Raw genomic sequence first — 27453 nt, 5'->3', positions numbered from 1 at the left:
CTTAATGTCTTTTTTTGGTCATTTTGTGTCTTTTTTTTGGTCATTTTGTGTCTTTTTAGGTCATTTTGTGTCATTTTTTAAAATTATTTTGTGTCTTTTTGGTCATTTTGTTTCCTTTTTTTGGTCATTTTGTGTGTTTTTTTAGTCATTTTGTGTCTTTTTTTGGTCATTTTGTGTTTTGTTTTGTCATTTTGTGTCTTTTTTGGTCATTTTGTGTCTTTTTTTTTGGTCATTTTGTTTGTTTTTTGGGCCATTTTGTGTCTTTTTTGGTCATTTTGTTTGTTTTTTGGGCCATTTTGGTTTTTTTTTGATCATTTTGTGTCCTTTTTTGTTCATTTTGTTTGTTTTTTGGTCAATTTGTGTCTTTTTGTGGTCATTTCGTGTCTTTTTCTGATCATTTTGTGTCATAAAATCTAAAAAATATATATAAATGCACAGACAGAGAGGTGTTTTAGTTGTTGTCTGCTTCATTATTTGTCCAAAATTCGTCGTATCAACTGACAACATGCATGTTAAATTGGGGGTTGCGACTCAAAAAGGTTGAGAACTACTGCTGTAGAACATAAATAAAGTGTTACCTTCAGTTTGCTCATAAAGTTTCCTCCAACAGCACGCAGCAGTTTGGGCGTGGGAGGTTTGGGTCCGAACAGCGCCAGTCCTTTCTTCTTCTCCTCCTCTGCTTTAGCTGCAGCGGGACCCTTCGCCTTCATCAGTTTCCTGCAGAAACAGAAACAGAGAAGCTGCTGAACACCTGCTGATGCTGATAGAATTAATGAACATAAGGTCCACATCCACATCTACTTGTAACCAGCTGAGAGAAACTCAGTAAGATACTTCACAGGCTGCATATTACTCTTGTTATTTTAAACAAAATTGACCACTTTAGTCCCGTAAAGGGACTGGCCACTCCCAGATACTTGTAAACAAAAGCCACTAAATAGCCAATCAACAGGTAAAATAGCTTAGCAGTGGGGCTCTGAAAACTGAACTTAACTTTAAACTAAACCAAACAAATAAAGCATAAAGCCTCAGCAAGCAGAGAAACAATCTTAGGCAAAAAACAATAAGCAACCTTAAGCAAAAACAATAAGCAACCTTAAGCAAAAACAATAAGCAATCTTAAAGCAAAAAATACTACCAGAGACCAGGAGCCAGGTTAGATCCACACAAGATTAATGCACTGATTAACGCACTAAAAAAACAATAAGCAACATTAAGCAAAAAACACTTATATCTCCTCTGTGTACTAAGTGCAACTGAGAAAGGGGGACGTATTTCTATTTCTTTTGGAAATGTAAACTAATCTCCAGATTTTGGTCACTTATTTCAAAGGTGGTCAGTGGGATATTTAAAATACAAATTAAGAAAGACCCTGGGGTTTTCCTCTAGGGACTTACATCTCACTGTGTCACATCATAAGCTCCTTGATAAACTCCTTCTCGTTGCTCGAAAGTGTTTATTAAAAAACTGGATCAAAACCCTTCCACCTAGTGTCACCCTTTGGTACAGGGAGATCTTTGATATCCTCCCTCATGAAAGATTACAAGCTGCTGTAACGGGCAAGGACGAATTGTTTTTAATTGTTTGGACACCCTTTCTTGATTATATACCTGCAGATCTGAAAAATCTGCGATTTGGCGATCATGAGTGCCTATTGCGGACTGGAGACAAACTAGAACTGTATTTATTTATTTACTTTGTATAGCTGTCGGGATGGGGGGGTGTTCTGTTTCTGTGTTTTGTATTGTTAATGTGTTTAAAAACAATAAAGTATAGAATACCACAGATAGAAAACCACTCTACCTAGACTGTTCTAATCTGGACAAGATTATTTTAAAATGGCACTTTAAAAACAGTTTCTGATTTATGAAAGCTTTATTCTATTAATGAAAATCAAATAAAAGCAGATTTCACTGCTCTTTTTCAAATTTAGACTGTACGTAGACTGGTACAGTCTGAACTGGATTATCCCCTCCTACCCCTCATAAAGATGGTAAATAAATAAATGTGTGCACTGAGAAAAATGTAAGCATGTTTTCTTCAATGTAATTGATGCTGTTTCTTGCATCACCACCCTCTTGACTTGGTGCAGCAGCTCTGAGAATTTTTGCACATCATGAATCAGATGTTTGTCTGCAGGCTCTGACTCACTTGCCCTTCCTGGCCAACACCTTCTGAGACTCTGGGTAGTGGACCAGGATGTCAAACAGGTCTTTCTTCTCCAGGACAAAAAGGTTAGCGAAGCCGTAGGCTTTGACGTTAGCTGTCCGCCTGTTCCCTCCATCTTTGGACGACTGCAGCAGACTGAGGAAGACAAAACATTTCATGTCTGACAGTGTTCTTTTTTGGGGATTTAAATGTATAAACTTTTAATTAGGAGCATCACATTGTTGCATATATAACACAGGGTTCGTACACTTTTTTAGCAATGGTTTTCCATAACTTTTCAATGACTTCTCCATAACCTTTCAATTAATTTTCAAGACCAAAAAATTAACGCATTTCAGTCAGACAGTGTGGTCGGTGCCTCTAAATCAAACCACCGACACATTTTGATACACCTTGCTATGTTTTATTTGCAATTTGAATTCTTATTAACACACATTTACATGGATTAAAGTTTAAAAAAAAATCTTCTGACTGAAATTTTATTCGCGCTACAGCCAAGTCACGTGCAGTGTTTGAAACATGTTCCAGGTTAGGTTACTTGACACCTGCTTAAGAAATACTAATGCATAAGAATTCTGCCTATTTTACACATTCTAAATATTATCCAGCAATATTTCAATGACTTTTCCAAAACCATACAGAGGATTTTATTTTTCAATAACTTTTCAAGGACCTAGAAATTGCATTTTCAATTTCCATAACTTTTCCAGGTTTTTCATGACCGTACGAACCCTGATAACATCTCTACTGATGTTTATCAAAGTGTGAAAATTTGAATGTATAATCCTATAGATTTCTTTCCTCAGATGTGTATTCGCTCTGACAGTAATAAAGGGTCAACTTCCTCTCACCTGATTTCTCCAAACACACAGCCAGCCTTCAGTGTGACGAACACAATACTGTTGTCAGGCCCTCCCACCACCTGCACCGCTCCACTTTTAATGATGTACATCTCTTTACCGATGTCCCCCTGCAGGAAGGACAAAGTCATATTCACATGCAGAAACTTAGCAAATACTGCACAGAAAGAACTGGAAGTAGAGATTTACACAAAGATTATACTTCTAGTGTTTTAAATGATGATACAGATTCAAATATAAAAGCTCAATTCCAGGATGGTTCTGATATGATAAGAATGTGAACTCACTTTCTTCACAACAAAGTCTCCAGGTAGATAGATGATAGACTTGAGCCTCAGCAACATGTCCACCAACATCTGCTGGTCGCAGCCCTGTGGACAATAACTAGATTTAATCCATTTATGCTGGGAAAGCATTACCGCATTTCTACCATTAAAACCGGGAGCGCTGTTGCGTCACTCTACCATTAAGGCCGGGACAGCGGATATGTCATTTTGTAGTATTTGTATTTTTTTCCACCTATTTTCGGTCTCTTGGCCAATGAAATGCATCAGAATACATGTGGGAGTGTCGCAATGCATCATGGGACTTTTCCAGAACTTATAAATCATGGAGGAAGACGACTATAGCGGAGGAGCTCAGCAGGAAGTGACGTAAGAGATCTGATGAAAACAGCGCCGATGATTTTATTGCTGATCCGGACTTTGAACCCTCGGAACCAATCGACCGGCATTTATGGATGAGGAATACGTTTTTAGACGACATATTTTCACCAAAGAACAGACAGATTTGTGGCCATCTGGAGATAATAATGATATTATTAATAATATATTAATATTAATAATAATTGATTGTGATGATGATATAAGAAATCATGACTGTTTATGTCTTATATTACTTTATGCGTCGTTGAGTACCCTGAAAAGTGCAATATATAAAATGTATTATTATTATTTATTATTATTATTATTTTTTTATTACAGTAGGCTAATGAGAACTATGTTCTTCCAATGGTCATATCATGTTAGCATCTTGCTAATGGGCATGTATTAGTATTATGCATAGGATTTTTTATTCAGTCAAATGTAACATTTGCTGAGTTTGTTGATTTTTAAAAAAACTTTATTGAAGGTTTGGACAAATAAACTCAACTTTGTATGAAAGCCACGGGTATAAGCTCTCAAATACTTTTTGAATTTCATTTCTATCTGCTACAGAGGCTGAAAAATCTATTATTTAGTAGGTGTTGAATTTCCAGAAAAACTTCATTTGAAAATCGCCCAGAGGTTTTCCAGGCATTTTTTCCCAGGCGCCTTAGGCCTTAATGGGTTAATTGACTGCTGTTTGCCTGTTTGTCTGCATTCATGGTGACTCAAAAAGGTACCTTGAAAAGATCAATCTTCTGGAAGGTTGTCAGGTTGATGTCCACAGCAATGGCCGTTCTCATCACCAGAGGCATCTTATCCAGCAGCTCAGACTCATCTGGAGAGGACATGATGATGAAACAGGAAAGTCACATCAGACTGGAGCAACAGACAAAGTCCTGCCATTTTTTTCAGGTGATATAATTAATGTTACTGTTTTTAGTCGAAGAACATAGGGTGCACTTCAGCCTCTAGTGGATAAAAAAGGTATTACAACAATAAACACTTCCTGACAAAAAGAAATATTCATGTGTCAAAACCTTTTCAATCGTTTTTACAGATGAATAAAGAAGGTTCTTGAGGCTTTCTAAAGCAGTAGTTCTCAACCTTTTTGAGTCGCGACCCCCAATTTAACATGCATGTTGTCCACGACCCCCGCTCACTGAACAGAATCTCACACACAAATGATTAAAAAAAGACACAAAATCACCAAAAAAACACAAAATCACAAAAAAAGACACAAAAACACCAAAAAAGACACAAAATGACGAAAAAAAGGAAACAAAATGACCAAAAAAAGACACAAATTGACCACAAAATGATAAAAAAGACACAAATGACCAAAAAAAGACACAAAATGACCAAAAAACCCACAAAATCACCAAAAAAAGACACAAAATCACCAAAAAAGACACAAAATGACCAAAAAAAGACACAAAATGACCAAAAAAAGACAAAAATGACCAAAAAAGACACAAAATGACCAAAAAAAGGAAACAAAATGACCAAAAAGACACAAATTGACCACAAAATGATAAAAAAAGACACAAATGACCAAAAAAAGACACAAAATGACCACAAAATTGACCAAAAAAAGACACAAAATCACAAAAAAAAACACAAAATCACAAAAAAATGACACAAAATCACCAAAAAAGACACAAAATGACCAAAAAAAGACACAAAATCACCACAAAAAAAAGACTAAAAAAGACACAAAATGACCAAAAAAAGGAAACCAAATGACCAAAAAAGACACAAATTGACCACAAAATGATAAGAAAAAGACACAATTGACCAAAAAAAGACACAGAATCACCAAAAAAACCCACAAAATGACCAAAAAAGACACAAAATCACCAAAAAAGATACAAAATGACTAAAAAAACAGAAAATGATCAAAAAAAGACATTAAGTGACCAAAAAGACTAAAACACATTAACACATGAACACTTTAACACAGTGGAGACAGAGCTGACTTCCAAAATAATTTGGCGACCCCCAGAAATCATCTCGCGACCCCAATTGGGGTTGGGACCCCAAGGTTGAGAATAGCTGGTCTAAAGCAGCTTAAAAACCAAACTGTGTCCAGTGGTACTGACCCAGCATGCCCTGAGCGTCCCAGGTGTAGGTGTACCAGGTGCGGACTCGGTTCTGGACCAGATAGGGGATGTGGTTGGTCACCATGTAGGCCACGGTGCCGTCCATGTTGGATCGGAAGTAGGTCTGTCCTGCAGTGGCTGCACCAATGACGTCTCTCATCTGAGTCACAGTGACAGAGAGAATGAATACATGAACCCAGGAAAACTTGATTCCATTGGACAAATTCTGCTTTTGTTGTTAAAATGCTACATTTAGTGCAGTCAAGACTCCACAGGGAACAGTTGAAGTAACGAATGATGGAGTGTTGGTGAAACAATTATAGTAAGATTACTGATGGTCATTTTTAACACGACAGGTGTAATTCATCTGGTACTACGTCACTACATTAACGAGACACGTGGAAAAAGACCAACATGGTCTCACAGAAATCCGTGAAATAGCCACGGATTTCGCTTAAGTCAAAATCCGTGGAATAGCCACAGAATTGCTCAAATTTCCGTGAAACTGACACGGATTTGGCTACAATGCAAGTTAATGACAGTCATATCCCGTGGCTATTCCAACATACAAAGTGATTATGTACATTCACTGAGTGAATATTTAGAAAATAAAACATATATTTCTCGCTAGAAATGTGTTCAAAATCCATTTTTATGCAGAAATTAAGTCAAAATATTGATTTTTCACTAAAAATGAGAAAACTGTCCGCCATGTTTTTTGTTCTGACCGCTGGGACCTTGAAAGTCACGTGACTTGGAACAAACCAATAGCCACGGGATATGACTGTCGAAATCCGTGTCAGTTTCACGGAAATTTGAGCGATTCCGTGGCTATTCCACGGATTTTGAGTTAAGCGAAATCCGTGGCTATTTCACGGATTTCTGTGAGACCAGGTTCAAAAAGACACGCTAATTTAGAGGTGCTAATTTCTATCAGGTTTCCTGAGGAAGAGGGCATGCTGGGACTTCATGCTATGGGCTGAATGTCTCTCTGTTACCTGGCCAATCAAACTGGAGAACACAAAGACGCCCACGAAAAAGTTAGTCATCTGAAAGGTAATCTCAAAGACGGTATGAGGTTCATTAAGACCCCCGATGTTGATCAAACTGCGGACAGCGTAGTAGTAACAACGCAGGTACCTGTGGAGAGTTTGGGCTGTTAGAGGGACGTGGCAGCAGCAACACCTGATCAATAATTGGCCTGTTTTTTGGACCGCATTACACTCAAAAAAAGCAAACTGGGTGTCTGTCACCTTCTCCTTAGTCTAACATGTAGCTTCTACTAAATAAAATGATGTTTTGTGGTTGAACAGTTTTAAAACATGTAGTTTTAGCATAAAATGCAACACTTTAAAATGTACTAGAATACTTTATGTTAAAACAACCTAATTAAATTGCTGAATATAATACGCTGTCTAAAAATTCTTTATTTTCTGAATAATTACTATTATGTTCATTTTCATATGATAAAGGTAATCTTTTAGGCTAAACCACTTCAACCTAACTTTGTTTTGTTGGCTCAGCACAATTAATTCATGTCCTGCACTATTTTAAAAAGTAGTTGTGACTACCCTATTAAATAAAGTAACTCTTAATAATGTCATACACGTTTAAATGGCCCAAGAAAATTATGTTCGTATGTTACAATTACCCTTACAAATCTAGTTGGACTGACCTGGTAATTAATTAACAGCAACACAAATACATCATGTTGACCCAACATATTTACATTTTGTTCACTCAACTAAATTGTTTCTCGCAAATTAAAGCATTTTATTTAGGTGGAAATTATTTCCATAATTTTATTTTGTTCTGGGAACAAGTTATTTTTTTGAGTGTAGATGTTTGTGTTGGCATGTGATTCAGGAGAATCAGTGTAAATTTGCCCATTTTTCAAGTGTGATTCCCTTGATGTCTTGCTGCAAAGTTTTCCAAAAACTAATTGACAGAAGACAAAAAAAAAAAAATCCAAAAGCATGTTCATTAAAATAGAAAAATAAGAAGAAAGAAGAAAGGAAAAAAAAAATAGGAATAAAAAATATTACAAATAAACTACCTGGCCAAGAATGACGGACATAAAGAATGCCCCAAAAAGGTAGTTTGTCATCTGAAAGATCTGTCCGAACATGGATTCTGGAATAGGCAACTCAGCGATCAGCAGCAGGGACTTCTCTGCATAGAAGAAGCAGCTGAGGTAACTGCAGCAGCAGCAGAGACGGAAAACACAAAACATGTTGGGTTTTTGATCTCTCAGCGTGGAGACAACTCAATTGCAATCACTGTGTTGTGTTTGGTATTTATGTTGCCATGTTTTTTCTTGTGTGGAAGCCCTGTTAATTGCATCTTAACCCTTTGATGCACAACATGGGTCTAAAGTGACCCGACTGAGGTTTTAATTTTCAATATTTTTGCAATAAATTAATTTCATCATTCAGTATTCCAGGTTTTCCTCAATCAACTTGTTTTTGATCATCATACATTCTAATTTTTTGTTTTTCATTTGTTACTTTTTGAATAAAAACCCTTTTTTTATCACTACGCTTCTAATGCACAACATGGGTCAAAAAATGTCATTATGGGGGTATTGTGTGTATATTTTTAAGGAAAAATGAATTTAATCAATTTTGGAATAAGGCTGAAACATAAAAAAATGTGGAAAAAGTGAAGCGCTGTGAAAACCTTCCAGATACACTGTATGTGTGACAAAATGATACATAAACATGTTAAATATATTAAATATATGAGTGTGAAAAGTAACTATTTGAAACGGATTACTATTATTATAGTATTAGGTCATTTAATTTTAAATCAAATTTGGATGAATGAGTCATTTTTGACCCATGTTGCGCATTAGAAGTGTCCATATGTTGTGCATCAAAGGGTTAAAGGTGATATTTTCAGAAAATCGTTGTTATTAATGGCTTAAATAAAGTGCAAGTGTTTTGGTATTCTTATTGTAAATAACAGTGAGAATAAGCACTAATAGATCATATTTTTAGGAGTGCACAATCAGGAGAAACAGCAACACAAGCAGGAATATAAAGGTTTTGTACTTACGCACTGCCCAGACCCGAGTAGACCCATTTAGTTCCCCCGATGCCCTGGTACTCTGAAGCTACGTAGTAGAAGCAGGCGTTGACGTGGAGAGCGAAGAGGAGATACCCGATGGTCCGAATCACTCTGATGGAACAGAAAAGATTTAATTTCTCCTCTCATTGTCTCTTTCTCTGTATGTGGTCTTTTTTTCTCCACGTCTTAATGAAGTAAAAGGGGGAAGTTGTCCTTCCTGAGCTTTCAGGTCTTTTTAAAAAAATATGCATTTATGATAATAACAAAAGTATCATTATTAATGGGGCTAACCTCCAGATGTAAGCCTTGGCCATGATGCTCTATAGACCAGCTGTTCTCAACCTTGGGGTCGAGACCCCAATTGGGGTCTTTTTGGTCACCTAATGTCTTTTTTTTTGGGTCATTTTGTGTCTTTTTTGATAATTTTGTGGTCAATTTGTGTCTTTTTTGGTCATTTTGTTTCCTTTTTTTGGTCATTTTGGATCATTTTGTGGTCAATTTGTGTCTTTTTTGGTCATTTTGTGTCTTTTTGGATCATTTTGTGTCTTTTTTGGTCCTTTTGTGTCTTTTTTTGATCATTTTGTGTCTTTTTTGGTCATTTTGTGTCTTTTTTGATCATTTTGTGTCTTTGTTTGCTCATTTTGTGTCTTTTTTTATCATTTTGTGGTCAATTTGTGTCTTTTTTTAGTCATTTTGTGGTCAATTTGTGTCTTTTTTTAGTCATTTTATGTCTTTTTTGATTTTGTGTCTTTTTTGGTCATTTTGTGTCTTTTTTTTAATCATTTTCTGGTCAATTTGTGTCTTTTTTGGTCATTTTGTGTCTTTTTTGATCATTTTGTGGTCATTTTGTGTCTTTTTTGATCATTTTGTGGTCAATTTGTGTCTTTTTTGGTCATTTTGTTTCTTTTTTGGGTGATCTGAACTGTGCGTGTGAGATTGTGTTCAGTGAGTGGGGGTCACGGACAACATGCATGTTAAATTGGGGGTCACGACTCAAAAAGGTTGAGAACTACTGAAAAAATAATCCATTTATGATAATAACAAAAGTATGATTATTAATGGGACTAACCTCCAGATGTAAGCCTTGGCCATGATGCTCTCTAGACGATCGCTGAACTCAAAAAATGTATCTGCCTTGAGAATAAAGATGAGAATGTCAGCCAAGGAAAGGACAGGAAATAAAGCCACTGATCAGTTGCCTCATGCTGTCACTCTTGGGGAAAAAAGTCACCTTTAGCATACGATTGAATCTGAAAATGGATTTGAATCCAAACTGGAAGTAGAGCAAGTCGAATGGGATGAGGGACACCATGTCGATCTGTTGAGGAGAGACAGAGCTGTGATGTCACTGAGGTGAGTTCATCCAAATATAAAAAAAAAAAACCCTCAAGTAACAATACCTTGAATCTGTCAGAATTCCTGTAGTTTATCTTTGTCACGACTCTGTCTTTCTAAAAGGAAGAGAATATATCGTTAGCATATTTGCCTAAGTCATATTTGAACGTTTTCGGAAAACAAGAAAAAACACAATTTTTAGTAAGCCCATTGGTATTTTAATTGATATTGTAACAGTAAGTTCAAATAGAACAAGTTTGCATAACAAAATAAACACATTGATTTCATAACAGATAAAAGTCACTTAGGCAGAATATGCCCTGACTAAGGCAATTTTTCTCTTACATATAAATAATGTAGTTTGGTTTGTATGTAGCATCAAAAATGCCTAAGTCACAGAGATGACTAAGGCAGAAAGTGATTTTGAACCACCCTGATTCTCTACTAGTTGTCAGTTTTTCTTGTGTGATTTTGTAGCATGCTGGGAATGTTTTTTATTTATCTCTGCTTAAGTGAACATTTTATTAGACTTTTATTTAGCAGTGGGTGACCTATTTGTGTTTTTGTTTTGTTCTGTGTATTTTGTTGTTCGCTTCCATTTTTATTTATTTAATTATTTATTTAATTTAATTTTATTTTTTATTTTATTATTTTATATTTATTTTATGTATTATTTTTATTATTATTATTATTTTACTCGTTACACTTGACACTGTTTTGACTCTCGTAATGTCATCTCTTGATTTTGTTATGTCACTAAAAATGAATAAACAAATGTTTAAAAAAAAAAAGAAAAGAAAGTGATTTTGGACTCTAACAAGTGTTCTGATAGGTTGAGAACATAGGCAATAAGGCAGAAAGATGCAGCAGTAGTAGGAGAGTAAAGTTAGGCAGATATCACAATTTGGCCAAAAAATTACTTAGGCAATTATGCTATGAGGCTAAATTTTCATTTTGTTATCTTCAATCATTCTCAGTATCAGGGCCAGTTGGATATTAGACCTACGATGATGTCTCCTCCTTTGACGAACTGCTTGCGGCTCTGGAAGATGATGGAGTCCACCAGGTAGATGATGTCAGACAGCACATCCAGGGAGAACCAGACCGGGACGGCCCACTCCGTGTGGTAAGGGAAGCAGAGGCGGGCCGTAGCGAACCAGGTGTTGTAGTTGAAGGCCAGCGTGACCACGCTGAGCCAGGCGATGTAGCGGCGGTCTGTGAACGGGTCGATGGTGTTCCCCAGCACCGAGTCCATCTTGTCCTCGATCGGCTTCAGCACAACGTCCACTGAATGCCAGGCAGCTTCTGTAAACTTCACTTTCAGGCTTTTCTTTTCCTTTTCCTCATCTTTAGCTTCTGCTTGTTTTTTCTCCTCCTCTTCTTTCTTTTTCTGCTCAGCCTCCTTCTTTTTCTTCTCCGCCTCCTCTTTCTTCTTCTTGTCAGCTTCTTCCTTCTTTATCCGGTCCTCCTCTGCTTGCCTTTTCCTCTCCTCGATCACTTTTGCATAGTTGTCTTTGCGCAGCACAGGTGCTGAAAGGAAAACAGTGAGACTGTGAGAGTGTGGCCTATAACAGTAGTTCTCAACCTTTTTGAGTCGCGACCCCCAATTTAACATGCATGTTGTCTGTGACCCCCACTCACTGAACACAATCTCACACGCACAGTTCAGATCACCCAAAAAAGAAACAAAATGACCAAAAAAGGGAAACAAAATTACCAAAAAAGACACAACTTGACCACCAAATGTTCAAAAAAAAGACACAAAATGACCCAAAAAAGAAACAAAATTACCAAAAAGACACAAAATGGCTAAAAAAAGATACAAAATTTCCAAAAAAAGGAAACAAAATTACCAAAAAAGACACAAATTGACCACAAAATAATCAAAGAAGACACAAAATGACCAAAAAAGACAACTTGACCACCAAATGTTCAAAAAAAAAGACACAAAATGACCAAAAAAAGACATTAAGTGACCAAAAAGACTAAAACACATTAACACATGACAGCTGACCAAATGTTCAAAAAAAAGACACAAAATGACCAAAAAAAGACACAAAATGACCAAAAAAGACACAAAATGAGCAAAAAAAGACACACAAAATGACTAAAAAAAGACACAAATTGACCACAAAATGATCAAAAAAGACACAAAATGACCAAAAAAAGGAAACAAAATGACCAAAAAAGACACAAATTGACCACAAAATGATCAAGAAAGACACAAAATGACCAAAAAAGACACAAATTGACCACAAAATTATCAAAAAAGACACAAAATGACCAAAAAAAACACAAAATGACCAATAAAAGAAACAAAATGACCAAAAAATACACAAAATGACCAAAAAGACACAAAATTGACCAAAAAAAAAAGACACAAAATGACCAAAAAAGACATAAAATGACCACAAAATGACCAAAAAAAGACACAAAATCACCAAAAAAGACACAAAATGACTAAAACAGAAAATTATCAAAAAAAGACATTAAATGACCAAAAAGACTAAAACACATTAACACAGTGGAGACAGAGCTGACTTCCAAAATGATTTGGCGACCCCAATTGGGGTCCCGACCCCAAGGTTGAGAATAGCTGGCTTATAAAGCACCAATGATATGAAGCTAACACATCTAAAGAGCTCCTCTTCCTCAGATGTCTAATGTGTTTGTACTCACTGACAGGAGGGCTGATCTCTGGGGAGGAAGCGTATTGATCGATCACTTTGTCCTTGTAGAGCTGAAGTCTCTCTCTCATCAGTTTGACCACGGCTCGGAGCTGATCGTCTGAATATCTGTTGATGACGATGGGCAGAGGGGGAGGAGGTTCGGCCTCTTGTCTAGAGATGGAAAAAAATATCAGAAAAATTAGCCAAACAATCTGTAGATTTGTAATCTAAAATAATGGAAAACAGTCAGTTAGCCGCTAGCTTTCGCTAATGACCGAATTTCATCGCTTTCCTGCATTTCACAACAAAGATATAAGAGTTATCAGAACTATTGTCCCTTGTTGTGAACCCCAACTTAAAGATATAAGTAACAACAACTCACCAACTTGTTTTTGAGCAGACAACTGGCTTCCTTTGTTGTGCTAACTTACATTATTGCCCTAAATGTCAGTAATTTATATTTCCAAGTTTTACCAACTTAAATCACTGTTTTAGGCCAAAAAATACAAGTTGGCTTTTTTTGCAGTGTAGTGAACTAACAAGTGTCCATAAGCTAACATGTAAGTGTTGTGTCCACAGCTTTTTTCCACTGCCTACAAATGGCTTAATATGTTATTGAAGGTTTAAATTTAAATGTAAGTACTTAAAACCATTAAAGTATAACTACAAAGCTGAATGTGAGGGGTTTGAATCTGTGCAATTTGTTTCCAACACACTAACCACACTACTCTGTGGATTAATTAATGAGCACTTTAATCCAAAATCAGTTAAACCAGCAGCTGGGGCGTCAATCTGTTTTTTCATGTCTACAGAGAATGCTTTTTAAAGAGGATTAGGGCCAGGTAGGAGAAAAAAATAATGAGAGGAGGAAAAAAAATCATTATGCACGTCAAGAAAAAAGTTGAAATGTTAAGAAAAAAGTTGAAATGCAGAAGATTAAGTCAACTTTTTGAGCTTAGTACAATAAAATGTAGTGCTACTACACCTTTAAATATTGAGGTTATTGCTCATTTTATGACATTGATTTAAAAAATAAATGAATCAGGTTGTAGCTTGCAGTCTACCTAACTGTTAACCGGATAGAAAACAATGTTCCTCTGATGACTTATTGCTGTATGAAAATTGTATTCCAACTTTATTTTGGACATTTTGACTTTTTTCTCAAACTGCATAATGAAAAAAACAATCCTTCTTGCATTATTTCAATTGAACATTGTTTTCCTACCTGGCCCCAATCCTCTTCCCTAGCTGTTCACACATGGCTTAGTGGAGCAATTATGATTTGTCATGTCAAATAAAAACATTTCTACTGTGAAATTAAATTCTAGTGGAAAGCCTCAGCTGACAATCAGTCTGTGTGAGCAGCACAGACTGATCTGTGATCATATGTCGCCCCCTAGTGGACACAATCCAGCAGTGCATCTAGCTGATGGAAGGAGCCACATGTATTGGTATCAAACCATTAGAAATGTGTCACCACTGCACCGTTACAGCCTTAATCAGGCAAAGAACTATATTTGGTAACTTCAGGTAATATTTCGAGAAAAAAGTTGTAAATTTACTAGATTAAAGTGGCAAATCTACAAGAAAAAAGTTGCAGATTTAAGAGATTTAAAGTGGCAAATCTACAAGAAAAAAGTTGCAGATTTAAGAGATTTAAAGTGGCAAATCTACAAGAAAAAAGTTGCAGATTTAAGAGATTTAAAGTGGCAAATCTACAAGAAAAAAGTTGCAGATTTAAGAGATTTAAAGTGGCAAATCTACAAGAAAAACGTTGCAGATTTAAGAGATTTAAAGTGGCAAATCTACAAGAAAAAAGTTGCAGATTTAAGAGATTTAAAGTGGCAAATCTACAAGAAAAAAGTTGCAGATTTAAGAGATTTACAGTGGCAAATCTACAAGAAAAAAGTTGCAGATTTAAGAGATTTAAAGTGGCAAATCTACAAGAAAAAAGTTGCAGATTTAAGAGATTTAAAGTGCAAATCTACAAGAAAAAAAGTTGCAGATTTAAGAGATTTAAAGTGGCAAATCTACAAGAAAAAAGTTGCAGATTTAAGAGATTTAAAGTGGCAAATCTACAAGAAAAAAGTTGCAGATTTAAGAGATTTAAAGTGGCAAATCTACAAGAAAAAAGTTGCAGATTTAAGAGATTTAAAGTGGCAAATCTACAAGAAAAAAGTTGCAGATTTAAGAGATTTAAAGTGGCAAATCTACAAGAAAAAAGTTGCAGATTTAAGAGATTTAAAGTGGCAAATCTACAAGAAAAAAGTTGCAGATTTAAGAGATTTAAAGTGGCAAATCTACAAGAAAAAAGTTGCAGATTTAAGAGATTTAAAGTGGCAAATCTACAAGAAAAAAGTTGCAGATTTAAGAGATTTAAAGTGGCAAATCTACAAGAAAAAAGTTGCAGATTTCAGAGATTTAAAGTGGCAAATCTACAAGAAAAAAGTTGCAGATTTAAGAGATTTAAAGTGGCAAATCTACAAGAAAAAAGTTGCAGATTTAAGAGATTTAAAGTGGCAAATCTACAAGAAAAAAGTTGCAGATTTAAGAGATTTAAGGTGGCAAATCTACAAGAAAAAAGTTGCAGATTTAAGAGATTTAAAGTGGCAAATCTACAAGAAAAAAGTTGCAGATTTAAGAGATTTAAAGTGGCAAATCTGCACAAAAAAAGTTGCAGATTCACAAGAAAAAAGTGGGGGAAAAGCAACTTTTTTCTCCCAGATTCACCACTTTAAATCTCATAAATCTACGCATTTTTTTCTCGTAGATTTGCCACTTTAATCTTGTAAACTTTTTTCTCAAAATATTATTTTCGTATGTTTTTTTTTTTTTTTTTTTTTAACACATTCTGGCTGTATGTAATATCCTCCAATATTCTCTGGGGTTGAAATTTGGAATTTGCAAGTATTTCAATGAGTGTCCTATTAAGGGTTAAAGTGGTGAATTTGGGAGAAAAAAGTTTTCCCACTTTTTTCTTGTAAATCTGCAACTTTTTTTGTGCAGATTTGCCACTTTGATCTAGTAAATTTGCAACTTTTTTCTCGAAATATTACCTGAAGTTACCAAATATAGTTCTTTGCCTGATAAAGGGTTAAGCTTAAAAATCTGCATGGGACATATTTAACTTGAGCACTTTTATAAAATCAAAAACAATTAAAACATTCTTATACTAGCCAACCACAACGTCATTAAGACTGCAGGATGTAGAGGGTTCTGGCTAATGTATGCTGATGTGTTCACATTAGTTTGGAGAAAGAAAGTGACATTGGAGGCCGTTACGACTCAACTCAAAGGTGAATAACATCCTTTCCCAAAAAGTAATCTGTCTGCCCTCTGGTGGCAATTACTTACAGCACTGATAGGAAGCCTCCATAATCTTAATCTGCCCTGAAGGCTGCAGCTTTTTGTCCCGCTAACGTGTCATTTCAAGTACAGTCTGCAGTTTGGGATGCTGTTGAATAGTATTGCATTATATTGACAGATGGTTGCACTATTTTTTTACAACACATTACAAAAACACCTCAAACTGCATCCTCCAAAATGAATCAACACATATCTAACAAAAACTGAACTTGTAACCTTCATGGAGGGAGGATTATCTGCAGCAGTTTAGGCTAGGTGTACCTAATAAACTGGCAATGAGTGTAAATGTGAAGACAATGGGGGAAAAAACACTTCATTAGTATTAAATTGTACTTATAGTCATTTTGGAGGTTTAGACATCTGCATCCAAATGTTCACGTTTCTATTATATTATATCTATCAAGAATATAAAATTAAGTTTTATAGATAAAGGTCAGACTCAGATACCCTAAAATAAGATCTGCAGAGGTGTCATTGTGCCATTTGTTGGTAAAGTGTTCCAACAAATAAAAGAAATAGTTTCTTGATGGATGCAGGTGACCAGGTTGACACACCCCCAGTCCCCTACACCATAAAAAAAAAAAAGGTTTTTATAGCCATATTAAAGGCGGCATGTTTAATCATGCTCAAATGAGAACACACATATAATAAAACAATCACCATCACAACAATGAGCTCTCGCATTTGAATTAATCTGAAACACAGTTTCAATATAATGCAACAAAGTTATGAACAAGCTTCCACTTTTAAGAGCAAAGAGGATGATGACAGGCTCAGGATCAGAGGCAGAAAGAAGATCAGTTGGGAAAATGTTATATTTTGAGATACGTTTAACAAAAATTGCAGCAAGTTTAAATGAGCGTGGAGCTAACACAAACCCGTCACCATAACACAGGCTGGAAAAATGATAACTTCTTCTATTTTAAGATGAAGTGCATTTTGAAAAGCCTGCATTTATTAATTAATTAATATTACAGTTTTTGATTTTACATTTTACAAAGGAAATGTTTATTCACACTTCTTTATTGTGTGTGAGTGGGGGGGGGGGGGGGGGGGGGGGGGGTATTCACAACATATACAACAGTATACTGAGTATAAGTACAGTATACTGAGTATAAGTTCAGTATACTGAGTATAAGTACAGCATACTGAGTATAAGTTCAGTATACTGAGTATAAGTACAGCATACTGAGTATAAGTTCAGTATACTGAGTATAAGTACAGCATACTGAGTATAAGTTCAGTATACTGAGTATAAGTACAGTATACTGAGTATAAGTTCAGTATACTGAGTATAAATACAGTATACTGAGTATAAGTTCAGTATACTGAGTATAAGTACAGTATACTGAGTATAAGAACAGTATACTGGGTATAAGTTCAGTATACTGAGTATAAGTACAGTATACTGAGTATAAGTTCAGTATACTGAGTATAAGTACAGTATACTGAGTATAAGTACAGTATACTGAGTATAAGTTCAGTATACTGAGCATAAGTTCAGTATACTGAGTATAAGTTCAGTATACTGAGTATAAGTACAGTATACTGAGTATAAGAACAGTATACTGAGTATAAGTTCAGTATACTGAGTATAAGTACAGTATACTGAGTATAAGAACAGTATACTGGGTATAAGTTCAGTATACTGAGTATAAGTACAATATACTGAGTATAAGTTCAGTATACTGAGTATAAGTACAGTATACTGAGTATAAGTTCAGTATACTGAGTATAAGAACAGTATACTGAGTATAAGTTCAGTATACTGAGTATAAGAACAGTATACTGAGTATAAGTTCAGTATACTGAGTATAAATACAATATACTGAGTATAAGTTCAGTATACTGAGTATAAGCACAGTATACTGAGTATAAGTACAGTATACTGAGTATAAGTACAGTATACTGAGTATAAGTTCAGTATACTGAGTATAAGTACAGTATACTGAGTATAAGTTCAGTATACTGAGTATAAGTACAGTATACTGAGTATAAGTACAGTATACTGAGTATAAGTACAGTATATTAGCATCACCTTTGTGTTCCTGACACCTACAGGATATTTACTCCACACGTCACTCAGGCTGAACCATCTGCCCATGTTACTGTGCTTCATATAGAGCAGGGGTGTCAAACTCTGGCCCGTGGGCCAAATTTGGCCCGCAGTGTAATTTTATTTGGCCCGCGAGCCAATATCAAATTATTATCTTATTATTGTACTATAAAAGCTGACCCGCCAGTATTATACGGCACATTTACCGCTAATACTAGATTTATTATTGTTATTTTTATTTTTAAATGCATTAACCTGTTGAAAAAGTTTATTTTGATATTTAAATCAGAAGGATGCAAATAGAAAAGAGGCATACGATTTTTATTTAATTTTTATTTAATAAATTAATGACATTGATGTGTTTTTTATTTGAAATTTGATTTTGCATGTCTGCACTATTTTGTTATATATTGTATGTTTATAAGCGTTGCTGGTTCCATATTTAATGTTAAAGCAAAACATGTTTGGTATATATTAAAAGGTTTATTTGTTCAATGTTGGCCCGTGAAGTTTTACATTTTGGCCCATTGTGTATTTGAGTTTGACACCCCTGATATAGAGCATCTCCCTCTACTCTACTCCTTTATAATCTGCTGATGGAACATTTACAACATATATCTTCATTTGGAAAAGTAATATGTGTTAACAACTATGAGGATCAGCCCAATATGTGGCCTTGGTGTTTTTTTTGTTGCTGGGCCAGAAGCAGCTCCGGTGAGCTTCTTAAACTTAAGAAGCTGAAAAGCTTTTAATCCACTTTCAGGTCATCCCCCCCTTAATATGCATGTAGCACCAGGGGATAAAGATCTCACATGCTGTGCTCATCTCTGAGGGGCTTTCTCTGTCTCTCTGCATCGTGCCAGGGAGTCTGATTAATTAGTGTGTATTGGGTGATTAATTTAATACTGGTTTGTGGTGTCAGTGTCTTGGCAGGTGTGTGTGTTATGGTAAGCTGAGGTGGAGTTTTGGATGCTCTGGGGATAAATACACTACATCTACTCTCTTTAATTGCCCCTGCTTATATCATCTTGTCAATGCATCTCACCTGCAATTAAAATGTCAGTAACTACCAAGAGTGCAGGTCTTACCCCTCAGGTCCAGCTTGACCAGGGTTCGCAAAGTTTTGTGTCTTTTTTGGGTCATTTTGAGTCTCTTTTGGGTTATATTGTGTATTTTTTAAAATCATTTTGTGGTCAATTTGTGCCTTTTTTGATCATTTTGTGTCTTTTTTGGGTATTTTTGTGTCTTTTTTTTAATCATTTTGTGGTCAATTTGTGCCTTTTTTTAGTCTTTTTTGTGTCTTTTTTTGGTCATTTTGTTTCTTTTTTGGGTGATCTGTGAGATTGTGTTCAGTGAGCGGGGGGTCGCGGACAACATGCATTTTCAATTGGGGGTCTCGACTCAAAAAGGTTGAGAACTACTGCTCTACAACGACAACAACATGCGCCATTTGTAAAGCCGGCAAAGCAGTGTTGCCAACTTCACGACTTTGTTGCTATATTTAGAGACTTTTCAGACCCCCTTAGCGAATATTTTTCAAAAAAGCGACTGGCGACAAATCCAGCAACTTTTTCGTGTTATTGAAGAATTTTGGAGATTGTCTTTGCTCTCAGGTACTTCCCACACACCTGCAGTTAAAATGTCAGTAAGTACCAAGAGTGCAGGTCTTTACCCCCTCAGGTCCAGCTTGACCAGGGTTCGCTGGAGCTGCTGCAGGAGCAGGAGCTGCTGCTGGGGCAGGAGCTGGGGCAGGAGCTGGGGCTGGGGCAGGAGCTGGGGCAGGGAGCCTGGGGCTGTTTCTGACAAAAAAGAAAAAAAAATCATCATTATATTTCATCTCCTTTCAGTCTTGATATTTGCAATTCAATCTAATTTGATCTTTTTCTGTCCTTTTACATGTTTTGTCCTCTGTGCTGCACTGGTTAAAGACAGACATGCTCTCTGAGACAGACACAGTGTGGATAGACTGAACGGAAGTCAGGAATGAGACTGATAATGTCCAAAAGGCCAGATGTGTGTGTTAAAGCTAGAGGATTGTTTAGAGACATTAAGTAAGAGTACACTGCAAAAAAGCCAACTTGTATTTTTTGGCCTAAAACAGTGATTTAAGTTGGTAAAACTTGGAAATATAAATTATTGACATTTAGGGCAATAATGTAAGTTAGCACAACAAAGGAAGCCAGTTGTCTGCTCAAAAACAAGTTGGTGAGTTGTTGTTACTTATATCTTTAAGTTGGGGGTTCACAACAAGGGACAATAGTTCTGATAACTCTTATTTTCTTTGTGTGAAATGCGGGAAAGCGGTGAAATTCTGTCATTAGCGGAAACTAGCGGCTAACTGATGCTAGCGGCTAACTGATGCTAGCAGCGCTGCTTGTTACAGCTACAAGAGTAGCCATTAGCGTATCAATGCTAACTCAAAATTGTGGTCGCAACATTAGCTGACATTTCATAGCGGCGTCACAATCGTGCCAATTCAGCACATTGCAGAAGTTAGCAGAAGTAAGGATTAAAAGTTATTACAATGTAAAAGTTAGTACAACTTACAGTTGAGTTGACAAAAAATCTGAATTTAGAGTTGAGCAAACTCAAAAACAAAACTTAAAATATTTAGTTTAATTGTCCAACTTAAAATTTTATTGAAGTTTGTTGCCTTGAATTTTGAGTTCACCCAACTTTTCTTTTTTTGCACTGTAGAATCAGCTGTGTTGGGCAATATGACCCAGATGGATGACACACTCATTGTGCTTGACGCTGCATCTGCTCTGAGAGTCTCAGATGTCTAAACTGAGAGCAACACAATCAACAAGTCCCTGAAATGTATTTGAGTATCTTAAAGACCTCAGAAAGCAGGGACACCAACATCTGTCAGCGGTCTATAGCAGAGTTTAAATTCTACTATCGAATCAATTTTAAGTGACCTTTTGAAATGTGGCAATAAAGGAATGTGTTGCTGCAGGCTACGCATGGCTGTACTCTGCCCGGAAACAGAGGAAAAGAAGTAGACTTGCAGCCCAGTATTTAGTTATTATTTAGTTACACTGAGCAAGTTTTAATTGTTCTGTCCTGTCAGCTTGTATTGTTTCATGCTGTCCAGAGACAAAGACAAGTTAACATATTAACTGGGAAGATGCAGACAGCAGAAAAGAGCTGATCAGTCATATCAGTTAAATGATTATGTCAGAATTTATTTGATAAGGCGGTTTCCATATCCCGTTAAGAGCATCAGCTTTAAAGCAGAACAGCCCCCAAATGAGAAAAAAAAAAATGTTGTGCAGTTTTTGCAAAGTTTTAGTCAATGTTTGCAGTTTCCTTTTATATATATACACTACCGGTCAAAAGTTTTAGAACACCCCAATTTTTCCAGTTTATTATTGAAATTCAAGCAGTTCAAGTCAAATGAACAGCTTGAAAGGGTCCAAAGGTAAGTGGTGAACTGCAGAGGTAAATAAAAAAAAGGTAAGCTTAACCAAAACTGGAAAATAATGTACATTTCAGAATTATACAAGTAGGCCTTTTTCAGGGAACAAGAAATGGGTTAACAACTTAACTCTATGGAGTCTTGGGCTATTTTGTCCATTTTTGAATTCTTTTCATGTCTTTGTAAGTCATTTTATGTCTTGTTTTGGTCATTTTGTGTATTTTTTAAGTCATTTTGTGTCTTTTTTTAGTCCTTTAGTCCAACATAAAATGTGATTTTGAATCTTTTTTTATACTTTCAAAACACTATCATGCTGAATCAAGAATTTTAAATGTTGCAAATGTGCATTAATTTCAGAGTACACTGAGACATTAAACTGCATCATGTTCTAAAACTTTTGACCAGTAGTGTATATAATGTGTGTCATTTGTGTTCCTCTCTGTCCTAATGATAGGATTTTTTAAATGAATCAACATCTTGGCATACAAAGCTGATTAAAGACATTTGAAGCTACACAATACTCTCCAACTTTTGTTCAGAATGAAATCAAAAATGTTTTGCAGTCATTGGTGAGCTTGCATGTGCAAAGGTCCCTGTAGCAGAAAGTGACACTGTATTACTGAGCTGTAAGTCTACCCAGTATACCACCATACAGTGTTAACCACAGGCAGGGATATAAAGGACTTTAGAGTGAACTGAATTTGAAAGAAAGCCCATCTGCCACACTGCAAAAAAAGAAAAGTTGGGTGAACTCAAAATTTCAAGGCAACAAACTTCGATAAAATTTTAAGTTGGACAATTAAACTAAATATTTTAAGTTTTGTTTTTGAGTTTGCTCAACTCTGAATTTCTCTGGCACGATTGTAACGCCGCTATGATTGTCAGCTAATGTTGCGACCGCAATTTTGAGTTAGCATTGATACGCTAATGGCTACTCTTGTAGCTGTAACAAGCAGCGCCGCTAGCATCAGTTAGCCGCTAGCATCAGTTAGCCGCTAGCATCAGTTAGCCGCTAGCTTTCACTAATGACCGAATTTCCCAACAAAGAAATAAGAGTTATCAGAACTATTGTCCCTTGTTGTGAACCCCAACTTAAAGATATAAGTAACAACAACTCACCAACTTGTTTTTGAGCAGACAACTGGCTTCCTTTGTTGTGCTAACTTACATTATTGCCCTAAATGTCAATAATTTATATTTCCAAGTTTTACCAACTTAAATCACTGTTTTAGGCCAAAAAATACAAGTTGGCTTTTTTGCAGTGTACTTATTCTCACTGTTATTTACAATAAGAATACCAAAACACTTGCAGTTTATTTAAGCCATTAATAACTAAAGATTTTCTGAAAATATCACCTTTAAGATGCAATTAACAGGGCTTCCACACAAGAAAAAACATGGCAACGTAAATACATATAAACATTTTTGCAGTGCACAAAGCAAAACAAAAAGGCCCGTACAATAATTCAGTTTCTAAATGCGCCGTTTCAGCCTCTTAAATGAACGATGCCTTACCCTGCGGTTTGTCCACTTTCTTGGCCTCATTCTCCTTATCGGCTGGCTTCTCCTCCTACAAGACAAATCAACATTTTCCTCAAAGTCAGATGCTCAGCTTCATTAGTCAAACAACGGTCATTAGAGAGACATTTTAATTTAGAGAGCCGTTTTTAAAGAAAAGTGAATTTAGCATTTGACAAATCACTCCCTTGCCTGATGGACTCTTTTAAAAGCAGGCTGTGTTTGAGATGAAATGAATTTAAAAGTGCCCGTCGGGTAATGAGCGATTTCAATGAGGTCTGTGTAATGAAACAATTTTATTTGATTCTTTGTTGGCGAGAGTACTGAGCAATTGAATGGATGGGGGAACAGATAAGAAGCCACTGCTGTGATCTTAGGGGAAATAAATGTAACCAAAGTTGCTGTATTTATTACAGACTGGATGCAATGTTTCATTTTTTTTTTTGTGGTCACGCTCGATTTCAGTCTTGGCTGCTACTGCTGTTACTGGCACATAGTGAACAGTAGAAAGCTATTGAACGCTTGTAAGAACATCACAGAAGAATCCAATAATCTTTGAGATGCTACACTGTAAAAAATGTCTGTAGATTTTACGGTGAAAAACTGCTAAACCATGACAGTAAAAGACCGTATAATGATCAATGGGTTAATTCAGTTTCAGTCACAATGAAACACAGTGTATGTATATATCAGCCAAAACAGTATTTTTTACAATAAAAAAAAAATAAAAAAATACATTACTTCACTGTAAAATACACCGGCACCATGTTCATAGCAAAAATATACTGTAATATATATATATATATATATATACACACAAGCCATCATTTTTGCATTTATTTTTTGTAAAAATACTTTTTCTCACTGTTAAATGTACTAAACACCATATCTCTAACAGAAATATACTGTAATATTTAATGGTAAAATCTTTTTTGTCAATTATATGGCAGAACAGCGTTTATTTTGATGGGAAAACTTTTTTTTTTTACGGTAAAATATGGAATAAAAGGGCAATCTTGAACGTGAAATCAACAGTGCTTTACCGTAATGTTACAAAAAGTTGCACCGCATTTATTACGGTAAAGTTCTGGCAACCACAGCTGCCGGTTTTTTACCGTAAAAACAACAAGTTTTTTTTTTACAGTGTAGATATGAATAAAAATATCTCACAGCTCACAATATCTCACAACACCATATCTCTAACAGAAATATACTGTAATATTTAATGGTAAAATCTTTTTTGTCAATTATATGGCAGAACAGCGTTTATTTTGATGGGAAAACTTTTTTTTTTACGGTAAAATATGGAATAAAAGGGCAATCTTGAACGTGAAATCAACAGTGCTTTTACCGTAATGTTACAAAAAGTTGCACCGCATTTATTACGGTAAAGTTCTGGCAACCACAGCTGTCGTTTTTTTACCGTAAAAACAGTTTTTTTTTACAGTGTAGATATGAATAAAAATATCTCACAGCTTATAAAGAACATTTATATTTACCTTGGCTGGAGCTGGAGCCGGAGCTGGAGCTGGAGCTGGAGCTGGACCTGGACCTGGACCTGGAGCCGGGTCAGGGGTCCCTGAAGCTGCTGGCATTTGTGGGCCACCGAGGAGACCCTTTAACCTGCCAAACATGTCTAGAAACCTAAAGGTGCATGTGCTTTTCTATGTAAAAGTGTCTTTGTGTGGAGCGTACGGAGCTGCAGGACGTCCCTCCTGGATCAACCGTCTCTTTTCTCTACGTCCAACTTTTCTCCTCCTGTTCTTTTAAATCAACACGCCCTCATAACCAAGTTGTCTCCGATGGTATTAGTGCTTTTAGCAGCACTAATACTCTTGCAGAGCCCCCGCAGCACAACACACAGCCACATCTAAGCCCATCACCATCTCATATAAGATCCCAAGAGGCTTACAGGTGACCACTAAAGCAGGCTGAGACTCTCTGGACCGCCTCTACACAAGATATGTTCATTGAGTTCAAACAGGCTGCAGTTATCATTGCACTACAAGCCACCAGCACATAGTGTATGCTACCAGTAAAGTAAATATGGTGATAATATTATATCACTGTGTCACTTAACTGTTTTTCTTTGCACCTTGTCTATTTACATCCAACCACAGAATGTTAATATATATACACTACTGGTCAAAAGTTTTAGAACACACCAACTTTTCCAGAATTTAATTGAAAATTATGCAGTTTAATGTCTCAGTGTACTCTGAAATTAATGCACATTTGCAACATTTAAAATTCTTTATTGAGCATGATAGGACTAATAAAGACACAAATGACCAAAAAGAATACACAAAATGACTAAAAAAAGACACCAAAAGACACAAAATGACCAAAAAAGACACAAAATGACTAGAAAAAGACACCAAAAGACACAAAATGACCAAAAAAAAGACACAAAATGACCAAAAAAGACACAAAATGACCGAAAAAAGACACAAAATGACCAAAAAAAGACACCAAAAGACACAAAATGACCAAAAAAGACACAAAATGGCTAAAAAAAGACACCAAAAGACACAAAATGACCACAAAATGACCAAAAAAGACACAAAATGACTAAAAAAAGACACTAAAAGACACAAAATGACCAAAAAAAGACACAAAATGACTTAAAAAATGGACAAAATAGCCCAAGACTCCATAGAGTTAAGTTGTTAACCCACTTCTTGTTCCCTGAAAAAGGCCTATTGGTAAAATTCTTTTTCAGTTTTGGTTAAGCTTACCTTTTTTTATTTACCTCTGGCAGTTCACCACTTACCTTTGTACCCTTTCAAGCTGTTCATTTGACTTGAACTGCTTGAATTTCAATAAAAAACTGGAAAAACTGGGGTGTTCTAAAACTTTTGACCAGTAGTGTATATTATACTGTATTTTTTTTATACTGTATAAGAATTAAACTTACTCACACTGTAATATTATCACACATATTATACTTATACTATGTCATATCATCATACTAAATAGCACACTTTACACTTTTACATATTTGCTGTACAGCATGCATTATATATAAATATCTTCGGTTTGTTTTTTCTATATTATATATCTGTTTGTATACCCCTTATGCTATAGTGTGTATATCTTCAGAATATATACATATACTGTATAATAATATATGCCAAATAGCAGCCAAGTATTTAAATATTTAAGGTGGAGATAATTAATGTACATTATGCATGTATATGTCTTATTTCTTACTCTTCTATTTGTTTTTTTATATATATCTTTGTCTGTATCTTGAGCTGCTGTGACGACTGAATTTTCCCACTATGGGATAAATGAAGTTTTATCTAATTTAATCTTATTTTACTGTAAGCAGTTGGCTATTACAGACAGCAGGGAAACTATCAGTGCACTATAAGTTATATTGACAAAATGATCCTTGTACCTTTAGGGAGACATAATGTGGTATCCTCTTTATTGCTGTAGTAAAGTTTGAAATCAATGTAAATCCCACTAGTTAAATTGTAATGGTATTAAATTGCAATTAAATATAGACCCAATATTTTATGTCTACAAATGTTCGGTCAGAGGCTCAGTATTGGCTTTAACCATTTGATGCACAACATGGTCTAAAGTGACCCGAGTTTTTATGTTCTATATCTTTGCAATAAATTATTTTCATCATTCAGTATTCCAGGTTTTCCTCAATTAGTTTGTTTTTGATCATCATACATCCAAATTTTATGTTTTCCTTTATTCATTTTTTAATAAAATCCCTTTTTGTGTCACTACTTCTAATACACAACATGGGTCAAAAATAACCCATATCCATTTTTTAGCTAAGTAGCTTGCTAAGCTAACTACTTAGCTAACTTCTTGGCTAAGTAAGTTGCTAACTACTTAGCTAACTTCTTGGCTATGTAGCTTGTTAAGCTAAATACTTAGCTAACTTCTCGCCTAAGCAGCTTCCTAAGCTAACTGCTTAGCTAACTTCTTGGCTAAGTAGTTAGCTTAGCAAGCTACTTAGCCAAGTAGTTAGCTACATAGTCATACAAATACTTTTTTTCTTCATAAAGTATGAGAGATGCAAAAGGGAAATAATGATCTGCTGTTCTAAAAAACAAGATATTTAAAGATTACTTGGAATATCCAATCATAAAATAAGTTGATATCAAAAGATAGAGCACAGAAACACTAAGCAGCATTAAATAACACGAAGGGAATGAATGAGGGTCATTTTAGACCCATGTTGTGCATTAGAAGAGGGGTCAATATGTTGTGCATGA

The 27453-nt window shown here is 35.5% G+C and overlaps 1 protein-coding gene across 1 annotated transcript in view; it reads right to left on the bottom strand.

Moving 5' to 3' along the window:
* LOC131961834 (cyclic nucleotide-gated cation channel beta-3-like) overlaps positions 1 to 24843 on the bottom strand; it is a 25178-nt gene extending 335 nt beyond the window's left edge. The window contains exons 1-16 of the mRNA XM_059326738.1: positions 24709 to 24843; positions 23207 to 23261; positions 19943 to 20069; positions 12859 to 13019; positions 11186 to 11709; positions 10245 to 10295; positions 10076 to 10162; positions 9914 to 9978; positions 8833 to 8955; positions 7832 to 7973; positions 5776 to 5935; positions 4414 to 4511; positions 3317 to 3400; positions 3021 to 3139; positions 2152 to 2304; positions 579 to 717 (exon numbers count right to left, since the gene is read on the bottom strand). Coding sequence (XP_059182721.1) covers positions 579 to 717; positions 2152 to 2304; positions 3021 to 3139; positions 3317 to 3400; positions 4414 to 4511; positions 5776 to 5935; positions 7832 to 7973; positions 8833 to 8955; positions 9914 to 9978; positions 10076 to 10162; positions 10245 to 10295; positions 11186 to 11709; positions 12859 to 13019; positions 19943 to 20069; positions 23207 to 23261; positions 24709 to 24843 — 2223 coding nt within the window. The remainder of the gene's footprint in view (positions 1 to 578; positions 718 to 2151; positions 2305 to 3020; positions 3140 to 3316; positions 3401 to 4413; positions 4512 to 5775; positions 5936 to 7831; positions 7974 to 8832; positions 8956 to 9913; positions 9979 to 10075; positions 10163 to 10244; positions 10296 to 11185; positions 11710 to 12858; positions 13020 to 19942; positions 20070 to 23206; positions 23262 to 24708) is intronic.
* Between the last annotated feature and the right edge of the window lie 2610 nt (positions 24844 to 27453).

The sequence above is a fragment of the Centropristis striata genome, chromosome 23 (genome assembly GCF_030273125.1).
Source record: "Centropristis striata isolate RG_2023a ecotype Rhode Island chromosome 23, C.striata_1.0, whole genome shotgun sequence".
NCBI lineage: Eukaryota > Metazoa > Chordata > Actinopteri > Perciformes > Serranidae > Centropristis > Centropristis striata.
Note: the sequence above shows the minus strand (reverse complement) of the source record. Positions and strands in the feature narration are given on the sequence as shown.